General features: G+C 41.9%; 1 protein-coding gene across 1 annotated transcript; it reads left to right on the top strand.

Annotated features, from left to right (window-relative positions):
• The first annotated feature begins 7,683 nt into the window (after positions 1-7,683).
• On the top strand, positions 7,684-18,505 carry LOC147142242 (leucine-rich repeat neuronal protein 1-like). Its single transcript, XM_086041694.1, has 2 exons — positions 7,684-8,065; positions 15,394-18,505. Exon 2 carries the CDS (start codon positions 15,593-15,595, stop codon positions 17,738-17,740), a length of 2,148 nt encoding a protein of 715 aa, XP_085897820.1. The 5' UTR covers positions 7,684-8,065; positions 15,394-15,592; the 3' UTR covers positions 17,741-18,505.
• The last annotated feature ends 444 nt before the right edge of the window (positions 18,506-18,949 follow it).

Genomic DNA, 18,949 nt, shown 5'->3' with positions numbered 1-18,949 from the left:
CAGACAGCTGGTTTCCACCTGCTGTCAGCATCTGTAAGCTTGTCCCAGAGAGGATGTCCGCTCTTGTCTGAGGAGCGGATTAATTTTTAAACTCCGTGTTTGTCAGGATGTGACGACTGACAAGAATCACAGCACTGGGAGGACAGGAGAGAAATGTGCCTGTCAGAGTCAGAGGTTGGTCACCGATATCTCATTAGCCCCTTTTGCACTGCCTGTAAAAAAAATAAAAAAAATAAAAAATTCAGCATCTCTGTTTTTACGAGTCAGTGTTCTGTGATATCTAATGGAATATTTTGCATTCGTAAATACTGTCACAGCTGTAATGGAGATTAGGCAGCGCCTGTGTATAAGGAATGCTTGGAAGGCAGGACGGATTTTGATTTCTCCGAACTCACTTCTCCTGCCCTGTAATGTTCGAAGCTACTGTCACAATGTTTGATATCACACCAGATTGACTGAGCGGTCCTTTTGTGGTGTGAAAGTGCGGACGTTGCACACAGTTGCTGCAATACTCCGCTTCGCTGGCTTCTGTTTAAAAGAGAATGCAGATAAACGACTGGTCAGCTTTTATGATTCTTGTAAAGCTATATTGCAGGATCATTGTTTAAAAGAGGCAGTTTTCAGGTTAGTTAACTGTGTCACCAGAAAGAGAATGCAGAAAACTGATGATGATAGCGCATCTTTATTTAATGTAAGCATTCTGTAATTGCTGCTCAGATATAGTTTTCAGAGAGAAAATCGATATTAAGCAAGAACTGAGGAAGCGGGAACCTTATTTGTGACAGGGAATAATTGTTCCTATATTTCAAAATGCTCATGATTTTGTCCCTCTGCTATGTGTTCACCAAGGCTGGCTCTTGTGTTATTTCCCTAATTAGGCTCATAAGAGCTATAAGACAGCCTCACAGGGTCACTTTGAAGAGCAGTTTTATTGGCTTAACGAAGTGAAGCGCCCTAAAAAACAAAATCTGTCTTGCAGCTGCAAATAGTCCTGAAGCAGCATACATGAAAACAATGTCCCTCTTTTGATCTACTCTACACTAAGTCACTACATTTTGTTTCTTGCACCCTAATGGGATATAGATTTTATTAGTCCTTTACAAACCTGACCAAACTTATTATCAACGAGACAAAAACAAAACTGATGCTAGGTATTCCACTTACATGCCAACTTTAACCTATTAGTCTATTTTGATTTTTTTACCTTCAACACGACAACCTTTGAGTTCTTGAAACTCTTGTGCAATGAATTGAACAAGATATAATCAATTATCTTAACACAGCACATTTGCAGCAAAGAACACAAAGACTGGCAGTATTTTGAACCAGACTGAGAAATATTTAATACAAGAGGCAGACTAAAGGAGGTTACCCAGCCCACTTCTCCCCCTCTCGCCCAAATAATACCCCTCAGAGAGCAGACTACTAAACACTCCATCAGCCTCCAGCACATCAGTCCTGCCATATAAGGACAGAACTGGGTGGGCTAGGAAAATTCCATCACTCCTTTTGCCTTTCCTCCCATTGCAAATCCTCTCCCCGACTTGTGCTTAACACTCCACCATATCTTTATTCACCTGCTTCCCAAATGGGACAACACAACCTGTCCTTCCTGCCCGGGCTTGGAGCGTTTTATTTCATACCCTGGCAATGTTTCGAGTACTGACAGAAAAAAAAGATTGAGTAGCTACTTTAACAATAACATCACATCCAACAGGAAAAGAGCAGCACTTCTTTTGGAAATATTGTCAAGGACAAAGAAGGGTTTCTAACAAGAGGTGCTAGCCAGAGAGCCTTTATGGATACAGCTGCCTCTCCATCTCTTCACACACTCAGGCACCATTGAAAATGTCTGAAAAAGGTGCTGATGCTCCAAAACAGAGTGTGCACAGGGTCTATCATTATCTTTCGGATTATTTTCTCCCCCCGTTGGCTGCCCTTACAGATCCATAGGCAGGCGTTTCTGTGCCAAAAGCACCTCAGAAGCAAGATATAATGTTATTCTCCGGCACAGACAACAAAGAGTAGTTGTCTTTGTTCATGGCAGTGCATGAGGGAGGAGTGAACAAGGATGGAGGATGGGTGAGACTTTGCACTTTTTTAACACAAAAAGGGCTGTGAAGCAAAATTTCCCCCACTCATCATCCACGAATTTGATGTCTGTTCAGGCCCAAGTCCCAAATGGCATCTTCCTGAACTCCTCCCTGTCAACTCAGGTGGCTCAAATGGCTATTTAATATATTAGCACCCGCACATTAATGCATCTCACAGCAGCAAAAAAAAATCTTATCAGTCCTTTTTTGATAGCCCAAACCATGTAAGCAAATGCATTGAAGTTGGTAACATCCAAAGGAAGTTGTCTTTGTTTGGCGTCTGCTTTTTAAACCATTTAAAAATATTTAATAATGATTATCACAAAGGGTTGAGGCACATTTATATAATTCCGAAGCAGAATGAGGTAAATAACTCTCTACTTAAGAGTCCTCCACTATTTATAAAATGCCTGATCTTGTTCCATGCAAAACATCTGAGATGATGTCAGAAGATGCTGACTCCTGACTTCATCTGTCAATTAAATATTAATGCACTCTTTAGAGCCTGAGAGGGGACTTTAGAAAGGCTGACTTAGAATGAAAGCTTATAGCTGGCTTTTATTTCAAGGAGGTCTTTATTTTGTAGACAATAGATACAATATATTAGACTTTATTTCCATGTTTCAGTGGAATTCAATTTAATTTTCAGCTGGTTCACATTGGCAGTTTCTAGTGGCACGTCATTTTATTTATGATTCGCACTAAAAATGGAAATGCCAATTATTTGTTTTCCACAACGTCAAATAAATAAATAAATAAATAAATATACAATACAATACAATTTTATTTATACAACGCATTTCATAACAGCTAGAGCTGTGAACAATAAACAATAAATAATAAACTATAAAAAGGCCATAATACACCTATGTTAATCAATATATTAACATAGAGCCACTATTTCAGGATATACAATATTCAACTTGGCCACAATATACTCAGCAACTGGGAGACATTGCTTTGGTAGGACGCAATTATTAAAATGCAGTTTGGTGATGTTGTTAAGTGGCTCCGATTGGTTGTGGGATATAGCACGCCAACATGGACTGTAGGCTAAATCTAAAGTGACATGCGGAGCAGGAGTCAGAACCTCATCACCTATGTGGCTATTAAGACGAACTCCCATGAGGCGGTCAACACTCCAACTCATCTTCAGGCCTAACAAAATGGATATGGGCATTTGGTGCCATTTCGGGTTAGCGGTTTACACATAGCTGAGAACTAAGAGAAATATTTTCAATAAAAATAGGCGATTATCTATTTGACGGAGTTTCTGCTCCTCTGCAGCGCATTTTAACGTACAGCATGACTGCTGTGCACTGTGCTAAAAACGACACATCAAGTACATGAATGATATAAATCAATCCCATAAAGACGGCTCACAGGTAGCGGGAGAACAATAAAGACAAGCTTCAAACTACGTTGCAACAGCATGCAATAAATTCAACCCCCGCAAAGCTTATAAGCTTCAATTTGTGTCCACAGCTGCTGATTCAACTCAACTGGGGGGTTGTCTTGCAGTTGTTGTGTTGTTTTGTTGGGTTGGATTTCATTCGATCATTTCAGCGTCCCCACACTGCAGCAACATCGGCAACATTTGTCAACTGCGAGGCTTAATTCCTGCCACAGGATACAGAAGTTAACAGGAACAGTATACAGGCGACTTTATCAACATGGTGCGAAAGCTCTTATATTTCCAGGGGCGAGCATCTGCTGTAGATGCTTGCATATCCCAGAACAGCCTCAAGCTGTTTAGATCGACGCCTATTAAGATGGAGCTTAATCAGATCGTCAAAGAAAGAGAGCTTGTTGGTCTTATAAGTATAAGTAAATATACACCACGGAAACAGTATGTTCTTTTCAGTTATATGAAAGGAGTGTTTGTAATTCATGTTCTGGCAATATCCTTCCAACTGAGCTCATGAGGCCTGACAAGGAAAACGGCACCTTGTCTTTGCCTCCGACGAGTGCGAAGCTGCAAACTGATGAGAGGCCTTGTGAGGGGTAAAGCAGGGGACACGCATTTCCGTCTAACTCCTTTCCCCAGATGGCCATGTGGCAGGAGCTGTGTGATCAGAGATCTAATAAAGAGGCAGATATGCTGCAGCTCTTTTCCTGGAAGGGAGTCGTTGCCATGGCAGCCGCACCCCTTGCATCGCAGGTTAATAGTGGGAAATTAGAATTTGCCCGGCTGCTACTCACACCCCAACTTGGGTTCACTCTGGTGAAAAACTGCTAATCTGCTATACCGTTTGACCACTTTTTAGGCGTTTGTGGTCGGACTGCCAACGAGAGGAGCAGAATTAAAGTGCATCCCGTCAATTTTGGGCTTAACTCATATCGTTATCATATACTGTTGCACACAAACAACACAATGCCTCCCTATACTGTAATCATGTTAAAACAATAACTTCATTTGCAAAATAATTGCTTATTTATTTCGCGCTCATTGATTTGAATGTTATGGGTTTGTCGCCACTGCCAGCTGTACCTTTATGGCTGACAGGTTTCCTTCGGCGAAAAAGCATTACACACAGGGGCGGAGCCATGGGTGGGCCTGGGTGTGCACAGGTCCACCCAGATTGAGAGACTGTCCACCCAGTGAGATTCATGAAAAAATATATACTTTTACATTTTGAGTAAATTATGAAATTAGTTGTGGGTTTTTTTTCCAATTGAATATGAAGACTGGCATAATTGTGGTTGTCTAAGGAAGATCTGAACTTCATGTTATTCGGTTTGTCATTTTATTTGAATATACGATGTGTCAGGGCATGAGAATTGTGCGAAGTGAGAGAAATATTCCCTGACTTTTCCAGGTCCACCCATTAGCCACGTTCTGGCTCCGCCCCTGATTACACATGTCAATTTTCAACAAAACAGACCTATTCAAATGTATCTAATCGAACAATTTTCACTCCTGTATAGTAAAAAAAAAACATTCAGACTTTCTATCTTGAGGGAACATATCCCGCGGGGTCAAGAAGAAGTGGAGTTATGCAACACTTGCCAAACAGTTGAAGTGTCTACGAGAGTTACAAATATTGCTCTCAGGTTATGTTCAACACTAGATTTGGTGAAAAGTTGTTGTAAAGATAACAGACCACAGGCAGAATGACCCTCAGATTCAAATGATCAGGACCATTATCAGGCTGATGCAGAGCCTGATGATGAGTTTGAATGAATGATCATTTGAGTCAGGTGTGTTGGAGAAGGGAAACATCCAAAACATGCAGGAAAGCGGCCCTCGAGGACCAGAGCTTGACACGTGATTAAACAAACAAGTATTTACTCTCCCATTCACACCAACGGGTAATTTAAAGTCCACACTCAAGAAGCCTGATTTGGGGATTTGGGCAGGTGTCAAATCCAGGTCCAGGAAGTAAAAACCCTGCCAAAGTGTTACTTTCGCCACAGGTGCTTCTACTCAACTGGCAGCAAAACAAACTCCTGGGAAGCTTCCAAACTCCTGGGGAGCTCGTTTACCTGCCAGCTGAGAAGAAGCAGCTGAGGCCAAACTGTGGCAGGATTCTTATTTTCTGGACCTGGATTTGACACCTCTGGAAGTGGGAGGAAAGAGTAGTACAGTGCCCACCAGTCCTCAACATGCAACTCTAGTCAGAGATGTTGCCACGGGTATTCAAAACCCGTCCTCCTGACTTTGGGTCTGCAAATTACGGATCACTGGCCTTATGCTTTACGTCTCCTATTTTGGGGGTGAAATATAGGGTACAGTACATTGTACATATGAACCTGATCCTGACATAAGTGAAACTTTGGAGCCTGCATGTGAGCAGCTGCTCTTTAAAAAGAAGAAAACAATTCTGAGATCACTGATGAGGGATACAAGGAGGGAAAAGACGCTGATTGATGTTTTCAATCTGAACTTGACTGATAAGAAGCATTGCAGTTAAGAGAAAGATATTTCCTCTATTTTGATGACAGCAGTACTTTAAAGGTCAGTGTCTCAACTTTATCGCTGCATCTGCATCTTTGTGCTTAACCGCCCATTTATTCAGGCTGTCTTTAAGTTCACCCATGGGATGTCATGGCAGTTTAAAACCAATGCAAACAACAATGTGTCTTTATGTAATTTTAGGAAACAAGTCCAAGAAACTTGCACATGCCACTTGTTCGGTTCAGCCTCAACTCCCCGTCTTTCTTCTCTGGCTGCACTGTGGATGAAAACAGCAGTCGGTTTGCTCCCAAAGCTGCAGCTCAGACAGTAAATGATAAAACGCTGTCATTTCTCTGCTCCCCTTAGAGATGAGGAAGCAGAGGAGGAAGAAGCCAAACAAGTGACGGCTCCAAAAGAAAAAGACATTTCTCTCTCATGCTTTCTGTTTGAGGGTGCAAGCGCTCTCAAATCTTGTCTTATCTGGCCAAAAATCTGTTCGCTGTCATATTATGTAGGCCGGCCTGTTTTATTCGTCCATTGACATTGAACACCACAGAAATTACACTGCCCACAGCACTTACAGCTGATAACTGTCACCTTAATGCAACAAGCATTGCCGAAAGAGAGGCAGGAGTCACACCCACAAGCAGGAACACATTTTGTAGACCTGAATAATCTAATAGGATCCAATAAAAAAAAAATGCAAAAAGGTAAATAGCCAGTTATTAACATATTCACCGCCGTGTATGTTTATATTCGTCAAGTTGAATCAACCTGTTTACTGCCACGGACTAATACATTTGAGCAGACGTGGAAGATCTTCGGATTTGCTATAGGTAAGGTCAAAGTACAGCCAGGGAGCCACATGTGAAAATGTGGTGCGTTTATTTTGAAAGTTGTACTTTTATTTTATGTACAAACGTATGGACATTGGTACAAGTGAGGTGGCCAGAAAGAGCTACGACTTCTGCGGTTTTGCCAACTTAGCCACCTTTACGCTATATTGACTTTTCCACCTCCTCAAACAGCTTTTTTTTCTTTTTTCTTTTTTTTCAAGGAGACAAGAAAAAATGACAGCAGTCCTGTGTGGGTTTTCTCTGGGCAGTCCAGCTTACTTCCACATAAAAAAAAACATGCATGTTAGGTTAATTGAAGACTGACTAATGCATAAATGTCCATATGTGTGAATTTGAACGTTTGCCTTTATGTGTTCTGTGATTGGCTGGCGACCAGTCCAGGGTGTGTCATGCTTCTCACCCATAATCAGCAAGAATAGGCTCCAGCTGACTCTAATGAGCACAGGTGGTATGGATTGATGGAAGCACCTTTATTATTTATATGTGTAGTAGCCAATGTGCGAATTTATTCACAAAACTTAGCAATATAAAACAAAGCGACATTTACATTTTGGTTTTGCACCAAAGTGCAATTAAGTTCCTTCTATGAGCCACAAAGAAGACCAAGTTGTGTTGAAAATATTGTTATTAAATCTGTGTTATTCTTCTCCACAAAGCGACAGATGAACACCTGTCAAGTTGTACTTTTCGTCGAAATTTGTACAGGTGGAAGCACCTTTTCAGACATGTATACGCCGTACATTGTTGATTTCCGTTCACGTGACAGCAACCATTCGAAAAGGTGTAAGATTATACACAGCTATGTAAGGGCAAATTCCCACTTCCGTAATATCAGTACACCCCGGGGGTTGACAGGTACTCCATGTAACTGTATTGGCTCCTCTAGCTGGTGGCTCCGCTTACCCTCCCTAAATAAATTCTCATGCTCGGACGGGTATAGGGAGGGACTTTGTGTTCCCATGGTGTCGGGAAGAGAGCAGATGGTGAGGCTGCACTGGTGCCGGTGTCGGTGTCAGACGCGTCTCAGTGCGGCTGACCTGCAGCAAGCAGATGCTCGTCCCTGCAATCTCGCTTTACGGAGGATCTATTGCGCCGATTTCCGCTTTTAAAACTTGCTGAAAATTTGTGCATCGAGTCGCCACCAGCATCCGTATCGAGGAGCTGCAGATGCTGCATGGGTCGAATAAACTAACATCGTTCTTCTCAGCGCTTCGTAGGTGAGTCCAATGCGCGTATTTCTGCTCAGAAATGTTCGCTATGACACTCCGCAGATCGAAGGTAACAGGTAAACCTTAGACAAAGTTATTCATTTTTTTATTACTGTATTTTGTTAATACACGGAAAAATGATACATTTTTCACAAGGCGTCTTAGGTGGTCCTCGTGTAGCGCATGGACGCTGCACATAAAAATAAATAATTTCATAGTGGCACCAACGCAAAGCTAGGCTATTTGGCACAAACACGTCATCAAATAGCGTGAAGATAAAAATACTGTACGGTTGTTATAATGTATGAAGTCATCTGCTACAACATGAGCACTGGGTGAAAAGTCCATAAAACATTTTCAAGGACATTATGCGTAGATATGATTGCTATGACGCTTTGTGCTCAGAGGGAGCAAAACAAAGAACGTGCAAGTGCACTGTTATTTCAACCTTCTGACTGTTTATTCACTGGCGCAACTTGAACGAATTAAGTCATCCAATAATGTGCCTGATTCTTGATGTCTACATTCTTGACAATATGACTTGACTGTGATTACAACAACAATGCACAAACTGCAGTGTCAGAGTGGCGCTGAAACAGTTGACCAGCAACTATGCTGACCATCAAAACCATTTGCATGCCCATGAGAACAGACTGTGGCTTGGCTCCAGATTTTGGCAGATGTGAGTGATGAATACTGAGGAGTGTGCAGACACTTAGGGGTGTGCATTGTTTGGGGATCACCTTTGTCAAGTGCTCCATTGTTTCATTAGCTGCATTACACCTGTTACTAAAACCAATAACAGCACAAAAAGTGGATGACAAACTCAGTGGTTATTTTGTAACTGAAACAAGAGAAACGTGATATATTTTTTTAATACACTCGACACTGTCGAATATAACCCCACAACTTTGTGGTGTTTGCTTTGTCTAGAGGAGACCCACATGTCACCGCCCAAGGGCCGATGATAGGGGGCGGGCGGCTTTATCCAGTTATCACAATGTCTATGCGCTCAGTTACTAACATCTGGGGGTAACAAGGGAACATCTTGGTGTTTGTGTGTTGGCGTGTATTTGTGTTGGGCCATTGCGCCTAACTGCACTTTTATTGGGATTGATCTGAAGGAACGAAAGTGGTGAAACACTGTGAGGTTTTGTTGCCAAAGTCAACAAAGAAGAAAACCTGCTGAACACATGATCTTAATAGAGAAATATGTTTTGCCCCTTCACGATGATGTTCCATTTAATCTGGCAAAAAAAAAAAAAAATGAGGAAGAGGTAAAGAATGAAGTAAATAAAAACACTTTGACCTAGGATTTATTCTGGCTCAAAGATGGCTGTGCGAATTGTGCAAATACATACATGCTGGAGCTTAATTTTAAAGGCATGTGAAACACATACGGCCGTTGCCAGAGTACTCCCCTTGAATTTCATGGCATGATATTTTCACATTGGTCCAACTGTCCTCCCCTATGACCTTCCCGCTTCAGCAGAGCTGCGCATCCCGCTCCCTCCTTTCGGACTCAGAGGACATGCATCTATATCTCCTGCTCAGCTCTGCAGCTCTGCCATCAGCAGCTGCACCAAAGCCCTGTGTGATGTGAAGTGAAACTCTTGCATACTAATAGAGCACCACTAGGATGTCTCTCCGGGCGGCTAGAGCAGAGACCGAATAGTGAAAACATCGGGCGGCGCGGCTCACTTCGGCCATGACTCTGGAGCGAAACCACCCTGAAAACGGCTATGTTTATGCCTTCATCGATTGTCAGTCAAATATGTTTGTGTTACGTTACCGTTCTCATTAACATACTCGTTGGCAAATCCATTTGGCCCACATTCGAGCACTAATGGCTCATTTGGTTATGAAACACACGCGATGGTGGCATAGGCGTTGCCATGGTGACGGCATGTTAGTGTGCCTGTGTGTGGCTGCTGATCCAGAAAAGGCTGTTTATATTTGGTGGCCAGTGGAAAGGCTGCTCAGAATCAGGGGAAGCAGTACCTCCCATGAAAAGGGATGCAGTGTTCCATCATGTCTGGGAGATTCCACATAACGCAAAATCTGCTTCTACAAATACGAATCGATGACCGAATGAACGTCACAAAAAGCTGTGAGTGGCGGTCGGTGAAACCTGTTTTGGAAAATTCTGAATAACTTACTATTGCATTTATACATTACATGCTGTATGTGGCAAGAATCAGAGCAGCCTCATTATATTACATCCCCACAATTGCATTAGGCTGTTTTATGACGTGGTTAATATCAGTAACTGAAGAGGCGCCGCGTAGTTAGATTTGTGCGTGTTATATATGTGAATGGGTGCTTGGATTAAAAACTCATAAGGATTGGCTAAGCAAAGAGAATAAATCCCTCCTTCTGGAGCCTTCAATTCAAACAGTCAGTTGGATAATGTCAAGCTGTTGCAGGATTTTGTTGCCTATTTGTGTTGGTTTGGGACTGTGTGCATGTCCTAGAGTGTGAGGCAAAAATGATTCAGTCATAGATTGCGGTATACTAAAAAACCCAAAAAAAACCAACTAATGCATGCAACTAGGTAGACAGTATTGGCTTCACAATGCCACATCTGCCTGCTGCTTCAGCCTGCAGATTTAATAATGGCTTCTCGGGATACAGATGCTGCTGTGTAGGCAGTGAGGGAATTAATCTCAGACCTAATCTCTCTCTTCTCTCAGAACAAGAGTTCACAAAGGTGTTATTCCACCAAAGCCATTCTTACAGCCTTTTGCTATATCAGGCTTCACTCTAGGAGAAATCATCCTTTTGGTTCCCACATCTCCCCCCCATTGATATTCTTGTCAGGTCATGAGACAAACGTGGATATTTTCTTTTGTTCCTCACATTGCACATGAAAGAATGTTTGTCGCATCAAATTGATTTTTATTGGCATCCAGTAACACGTAATTATGCTATTGTGCTAAAATGTGAATGGATTGAGGTGTGAGACATCAACTATACTGAATGAGTTTATGAATTATTTAGTAACTTCAGAGAGGTGGTAGGTTGATGCTTGCTCTGATGGTACAATATATGGACAAATGCATTATTACTAGGGGTGTAACAAAAAACGGTTTGAACCGAAAAAAACGTTTTTGGATTTAAAAGGTACGAGTACATCGAATTGAACCGAATCGAATTGTTCCCCTTTGAAATGTATCAAGATACTTATCGAATCGTCTTTTATCGGAGGGATATAGCTTAGAAGGAATTGCCGCATTTACAGTAAACAAGTAAAAGTAATTGCATCATACACTATCGAACTGAGCCATACTATATCGAATCGAAGCGTAATCTCACTGAGTCCAACCGAACCGAATCGTTCAACCGTTCCACTTTCAAATCGAACCGCCCTTGAATGGTTTCACACTTAACATATCGAACACCATATCGAATTGTCTTTTGTGGAGAGATGCGCACCCCTAATTATTACAATTAACGTAATATAGGTTCTCCTGAATCTTAATTTGTCTCTGCTTACAAATTTGTAAACATTTGGGGAAGGGCCTTTTCTGTTCCAGCAATGCACAGAGTAAAGGCCACACGGCATGTTTGTATATGTTTTGTGTGACCTCACAAATGCTCTTTTTTAACGAATGGACACACATTTCCAAAGAAACACTCCAACAACATGTTAAAAAGTCTTTCCAGATGAGTGGAAGCTGCTATAACACCAAAGGGTGAACCAACTCCATACCTTCATTTATTTTCACTTCCTGCGGTGTAATGGCCAGGACTCCCATTAGGTATGAAAGTGCTGCAGTGATTATGAAGCAGACCATCAGTGAAATGGACCAAATGTGCCCAGCAGTGCTTCCTTGGATCAACAAGGTCAACGCAGCACAGAGAGAGAGAGAGAGAGAGAGAGAAAAAGAGAGAGACGAAGGAAGGGGGTGAGGGACGGAAGGAGGGAGGAATGGATGCAGACACCCACAACGCTGCCAGCCTGCCAAAAACCTGACTCCAGGTGTCAGAGATTCATGACCTCAGCATGACAACAACAATTATTCTGACTATCTCCTTGAATTTCATACCTGAGCAGCACACACACACTGCGAAAGAGATACGATTGCAGTTACGCCAAGATACATCATAACACCAGGCAAGCACCGGAATGAATTAGGTTGAAGAACCTACTGGGTAATTAAAGTGAAGTTGAAATGTATTCACTTGACATCCTCAGTCATAATCTAATAAGGATGTCCAGAAAAGCTGCCGGTACTGTATTTGTAAGTCGGATATGTTTGAGACCGAATGAGTCATTTGTAGAGACATGCTAGCTATACAAAGCAGGTGATCTTACAGTAATAGTGAAAACAAACAGAATCTGTTCTGATAAATTACACAAAGATCCTATACAGTATACTGGAATCTCAATTTACCCACAAATTGACTTATTCATTATGAATCAGCATTTTCAGTTGAACACAAAGTTATTATTTGGTCTCTACATATCAACATCTCTCTCCCAATATATATTCATGAATGTACGTATATACACATCTACACGTGCATATATACAGCGGATTGTAAATATGTATGGATACATATATATTGCAAAACAGATATACATCTATACATACTGTTTATATAAAGACAAACTACTGTATGTGCTGCGCTCGAGCTGATACTACTGCAAGCGCTACTCTGCACACAGTGAGCCACGGAATTTATGAACGAACATTACTCATTGACGCATCCAGCAGTAACAGCAGAATTATGACTTTGTTTCGTTTTTATGTCCACCTTGTGACTAAGCGGCAATGTTCAAGCTTTAGCCTCTCAACTCCTGAGGGAAATATCTGTCTCTTAAGCCTTTAAAAGCGCCATTATGTCCACCGCTTATTGTTCGATGTGAAGGTGTACAGGAAGTTGTCAAAGGTATTTCCCTGAAAACATCTGTCACCACCGACAGTGTGTGTGTGTGGGGGGGGGGGGGGGGGGGGCACGCATGCACAGTAGATATAAAAAGTGTGCACACCCCAGTTCAAATGCCATATTTTTGTGATATTATTATTATCGTTATTATTATTGTATAGCAACTGAAATAAATACAATTGAGATAAAGTTGTTGCAGGTGTGTTTACACCCTCTTAAAATTGGAGCTTTAGCAGTGTTCACAATTAACCAATTGCATTCAAACTCTGATTTACCTTAAATAAAGTTCAGACCCTTAGCAAGCTTTTTTTCTTTTGACATTCTTTTGCTTTCTAGCATAACGCTGAAGTTTATATTTTTGCAAACACTGACTGGTATTTGGAACTGTTCATAATTCCCTCCACCTTGACTGAGGCCCTAGTTCCAGGTGAAGGAAAATAGACCCAAAGTGCGATGCTATACACTACCATACGTCACTGTAGGTATGGTGTCCAAAAACGCCTACCTTCGTTTCATCAGACCAAAATACATTTTCTTACATGTGTTTGGGAGATTGCAACTGTCGTTTTTTTTTCTCTGAAGGCTTTCGTCTTACCACCCAACCAAATTGCCCAGACATATGAAGATGGGAGATTGTTGTTACATGTACTAAACGGCCAGTACTTGCCAGAAATTGCTGCAGCTCCTTCAATGTTGAACTTTGTGTTAACCAGAAGCAGTTTTAATTGGTGGCAGATGCATGTTGACGAGGGTAGCGCACAAATCGGTGGTAACTTGAATAAAGTAGTGAATTGGCCGTTAAAATCGAACACTTTACCGCTACCGTCTTCTTGGACTTTTTATGACCAGAAGAAATTATGCATAGAGAAGCAGTGATGTCATGTTGTTGCAGAAAGATCATAGCGCTTACTAAGGGTCCAATCTATTGTCATCCATACACCGTATAGGAAACACAATGCATCGTATTGAAGCTTATGGAGTTTTGTCTGTGCAAAAGAAGCTCTTAGAATTCTCGTGCAGTTTCCAAAGGAAGCGTAAATTCCAGTATGCTTTATTGAATTGTATACATTTTGTAGAAGATGAGAAACATGATTTGGCTGTTCAATGTAGTAGTAATTGAAGCTCAGTGGGTCAACACAAATACAAAGTACAATCACGTAATTGTCCCTTTGTTACTGTCTGCTTGTGAAAATTTGTGCAAACTTCATAAGATAAATCTGCACCATCTGAACCAGTATACTGTAACTACTCATTTTAGATGGACATAATCAAAGGTTATGCATATTATACTAGTTTGTGGTAGTGTACTACAGCAATATTAGGCTAACTAAGACAGTCTGAGCCACATACACGATCAAAATATTAGACACGCCTCTTTATATCGTCGCTGTCCTGTGAAAACCACTTGTGTCCAATTTTGGAAAAAGAAATCATTTCAACGTTCATGTGATGTTTATAACGTAGAAACAGCATTCACGTAAAAATAAGAAAATTGAAAAAAATGGACATACGTGTTTTTCACAGGACAGCGACGATATTTGTAATGCTGTGTACACTACCACAAACTACAATGGCAAAAACAAATATATATCACAAATTGATACCGCTCTGAAAACAAAAGGAGTATTATCATTTTTTAATATAGTTCTTAAATTGGATCTGAAATCTCAATTGATTACTTGTGGCTGGGCAGTCTATGCTTCTTTTACTGTTCAAATTTGTTTCGTCTCGTCATGCCAAGCGCGGATTAGGAGGCTGTGCCCAAAGCACAGCACTGATATCTCAAAAATGTTTACGCTTCACATTTTTATGACTTTCTGTCATGAGCCTGCATCATGAGCAGAAAGTGATTAGCAGTGAAGAGCACACATTTTGTGTTTATTAAGCCGGTTGTGTAATGGGCTCACAGCCATTGCTGCTGACTGTGCCTATCACACACATGCACGCGTGCGCAGACACACACACACACACACTCAAGTGGATCTCTGACACTAGGCTGTTATGCACATAATCTAAACCACACGGAAAAAAAATAACAGGTAATCTCGCTAAAGTCCGCTGTGAAAAAATAAATAAATACATTGAAAACCTCATCCTCTGAGACACGTAGCTGTCAAATAACTTTTGAATATGTTGATGAATCCCTATTTGGCATCGGTCTTAGTAACAGAAGGAATGTAAATTCAACCGCCAAATAGAGTTATCTTATTCATAACGTTTTGCTGATTGTTTTTTTTTTTGTGTCGCGGCAGCCACGGACAAGTGGTTAAAACTGTGTCCCGTAAGTAAAGGATCACTCCCATTTCCCGAAAGTGCACTCGCTGTGTTGTTTACTAACTCGACCAATTGTTATCTGTCTTAGTTGAATTATGATAAAATTCTTCTCGTGTTAATCTCAGTTTTATTGCAGTTCTCCAATGTTCTTCCGTATTTGTCTTCTTTAGGTTTCCCCTCTTGAGACGAGAAAAGGAAATCATCAGAGGTTGAGAGCAGATGTTCGTGAGGAGAGTTTATTCTGCATTGGAAGAAGGCATTCATGAGGATTGCTGGCCACAGAGGAGACTAATGCTGAACATTCCTTTCAAGCCTTTACTTCGACGACTGCCTCTCATCTAAGCGTTGTTTGAAAAGAGAGCAGACAACATGACGCTTGGCCGCCTGCCTTGGCCTCCTCTACTGCGGCTGTGCACGGCCTTAGTTCTAGCCTCTCAGTTGCCTGCACACGCCACGGACTGTCCTCATTTGTGCGTATGTGAGATCCGACCTTGGTTTACCCCTCAGTCAACCTACAAGGAGGCGACAACTGTGGACTGCAATGACCTGAGGCTGACACGCATCCCTATCAACCTTTCAATAGACACTCAGGTGTTACTGCTCCAAAGCAATGCCATCTCTCACACTGGGGGCGAGCTGGAGGCCCTGCAAAACCTGACAGAGTTGGACCTGTCCCAGAACAACTTCAGCTCTGTGGAAGCTGTAGGCCTCAAAAGCATGAACCATCTTACCACCTTGCACCTGGAAGAGAACCAGATCAGCCAGCTTCACGACAACTGCCTGGGAAATCTTTCTAGCTTGCAGGAGCTCTACATAAACCATAACCTCATAAACTCCATCTCCTCTCGGGCATTTGCCGGTCTGCGCAATCTGTTGCGCCTGCACCTAAACTCCAATAAGCTTCACGTCATTGACAGTCGCTGGTTTTTAGAAACTCCTCACCTTGAGATCCTCATGATTGGAGAAAACCCAGTCATTGGCCTTTTGGACATGAACTTCAAGCCCCTTGGAAGTTTGAGGAGTTTGGTCCTGGCTGGCATGGATCTTATTGATGTTCCTCCAAATGCATTTGTAGGCTTGGACAACCTGGAGAGTATATCTTTCTACGACAACAAACTGGTCAGAATCCCTCAATTGGCACTCGAGAAAGTCCCCAATTTGAAATTTTTGGATTTAAACAAAAACCCAGTTCACAAAATCCAGGAAGGAGACTTCCGAAACATGCTTCATCTAAAAGAGTTGGGAATCAACAACATGATGGAGTTAGTGTCTATTGATCGCTATGCTCTGGACAACCTACCAGAACTGACCAAGTTAGAGGCCACAAACAACCCCAAGCTGTCTTATGTCCACCGCCTGGCCTTCAGGGACATGCCTTCCCTGGAGAGCTTGATGCTCAACAACAACGCCCTCACTGCTCTTTACCAGCATTCGGTAGAGGCCTTGCCAAACCTGCGGGAGATCAGTCTGCACAGCAATCCCTTGCGATGTGACTGTGTCATTCAGTGGATGAGTTCCAATAAGACCTCTGTACGCTTTATGGAGCCCTTGGCCATGCTTTGCACCTCCCCGCCAGAACTCAGGGGCCAGCGTGTTCGAGAGCTAAGATTGCTAGAGAACTCCGAGCAGTGCATCCCACTGATATGTCATGACACCTTCCCCGGCCACCTCAATCTAAATCTTGGGATGAGCGTCAGTCTGGACTGTCGGGCCATGGCCGAGCCAGAGCCTGAGATCTACTGGGTGACCCCTCTTGGAAACAAAATCACCATGGACACTGTGTCAGAGCACTACCACCTGAGCAGCGAGGGGACTCTGTGGCTGTCCCATGTACAGGTGGAAGACTCGGGACATTACACCTGTGTGGCCCAGAACATAGAAGGGGCTGACACACGGGTTGCCTCAATTCGAGTGAATGGAACCCTGCTTGACAGTGCTCAGGTGATGAGAATTTATGTGAAACAGACAGAGTCCCACTCCATCCTTGTCTCTTGGAAAGTCAACTCCAATGTCATGTCCTCTAATATCAAATGGGCCTCAGCCACCATGAAGATCGACAACCCGCACATCACGTATACGGCTCGTGTACCTGTGGATGTTCATGAATACAACCTCACTCATCTTCAGCCTGCCACAGAGTATGAGGTATGCCTCACAGTCTCCAACGTCCACCTGCAGACACACAAGTCTTGCGTGAATGTCACAACCCGTAGCGCGACCTTTGCCCTGAACCTGTCAGACCAGCACCCGAGCGCTGCCGTGCTAGCAGTCATGGCTACCGCGCTAGCCTTCCTCAGTCTGGCTACTGTCGGCATCTACACGGCCCGCAGATGGAAGAGAAAGAATTATCACCATTCCTTGAAGAAATACATGCTTAAAACTTCCTCCATCCCTCTCAATGAGCTTTACCCGCCACTCATCAACCTGTGGGAGGCTGACGGAGAGAAAGACAAAGATGGCAGCACAGAGGGGAAGCCGTCTCCTGTTGATACTACACGTAGCTACTACATGTGGTGAATATGTAGCAAGGAGGCCCGGCCGCCTCTTCAGCAGCACAAATAAACAAGAACTTCTGACATTTTGGTGTAAAAGTCACCAAGTTGTTTTGTGGGCTTTGCTGATACCTAGCAGAGTGAACAAGAAGGATGATTTATAGTAGTATAGCGTGTTGCGCTGATTCTTTCTATTTCTTGTTTTGTCTTCAAGGAAGCAGCTGTATTTAGCTTCAATGTTACTTTAGTTGCTATGCTGTAACTGTGGTGCATTTCTAACTCACTTTTACTTGGGTTAATAATACTGCAGCAGTGGCCAGGGGTCTGACTCTTGTGGCAGCATTAGTAATGATGAGTCTTTTCTTTCTGTTTTGTAAAACAGGTCAACTTTGTGCACCAATATGGAGTTTGTTTAAACTTCAACAAATAAAAGCTGACAGCGGGTTTCAGACGTGTTACATTGTCTACTGAATGTTAGCAACTGTGCAGTAATGTTGTATCAACTATACCTTTCGACTTTCTGATTTAGATGAAAAAAACAAACAGTATTTTAGTTTACAGATATTTGTGATGTCAAAAGCTAGAAATACAATTGTTAAGTAGAATGCTTCTTTTTTTTAAGTTAGTTTTCAATGAACATTATAAGGTTTTATTGGTACCCTCTTCCTCATAAATACCATAGGGGTGTACTTTATTTTGCTAAGATTTTTGCTGACTGGTTAGTTTATTTTCGACATGTAATGTTTTATTGACAATGCCAAAATAAATAATTTTCTGATTCTTTTGCATATTTGGTCTTTGTTTTCCCTCATATTTCAATTTCAGTTTAAGCAGGCAGACTGAGCAAAGAACACAGCAATTTATAGATTACTATATGCTGCCGGTTCATTATATTGGTGCGCAATTGTTCAAATACACACATACAAAAAGTGAGTTAAGATTTTAACCTCATAAAATTGGTGTGATGATTATGGAAATTATTCATCACAGATTGTCAGCATATAAAATACATGTTATAAGAAAATGTTTATAGCTCCACAGTCTCATTTCTGTAGTTTATATTTGGTCTTTACTAAACCTTAAAGTATTTACTGCTTCAATGTCTACGCTTAAAAGTTTCCCTTCTCCCTCATTGACATGAGAAAATGTCCTCTTTTATAAATACAGTGGATATGTTATACTCTTGCTAACTGGTTGGATAAATATAGACAATGGTGATAAAAAATAGTTTTAT

This window comes from Filicampus tigris, chromosome 9 (assembly GCF_054856515.1).
Source record: "Filicampus tigris isolate MCC_2025a chromosome 9, RoL_Ftig_1.0, whole genome shotgun sequence".
NCBI classification, from domain to species: domain Eukaryota; kingdom Metazoa; phylum Chordata; class Actinopteri; order Syngnathiformes; family Syngnathidae; genus Filicampus; species Filicampus tigris.
Note: the sequence above shows the minus strand (reverse complement) of the source record. Positions and strands in the feature narration are given on the sequence as shown.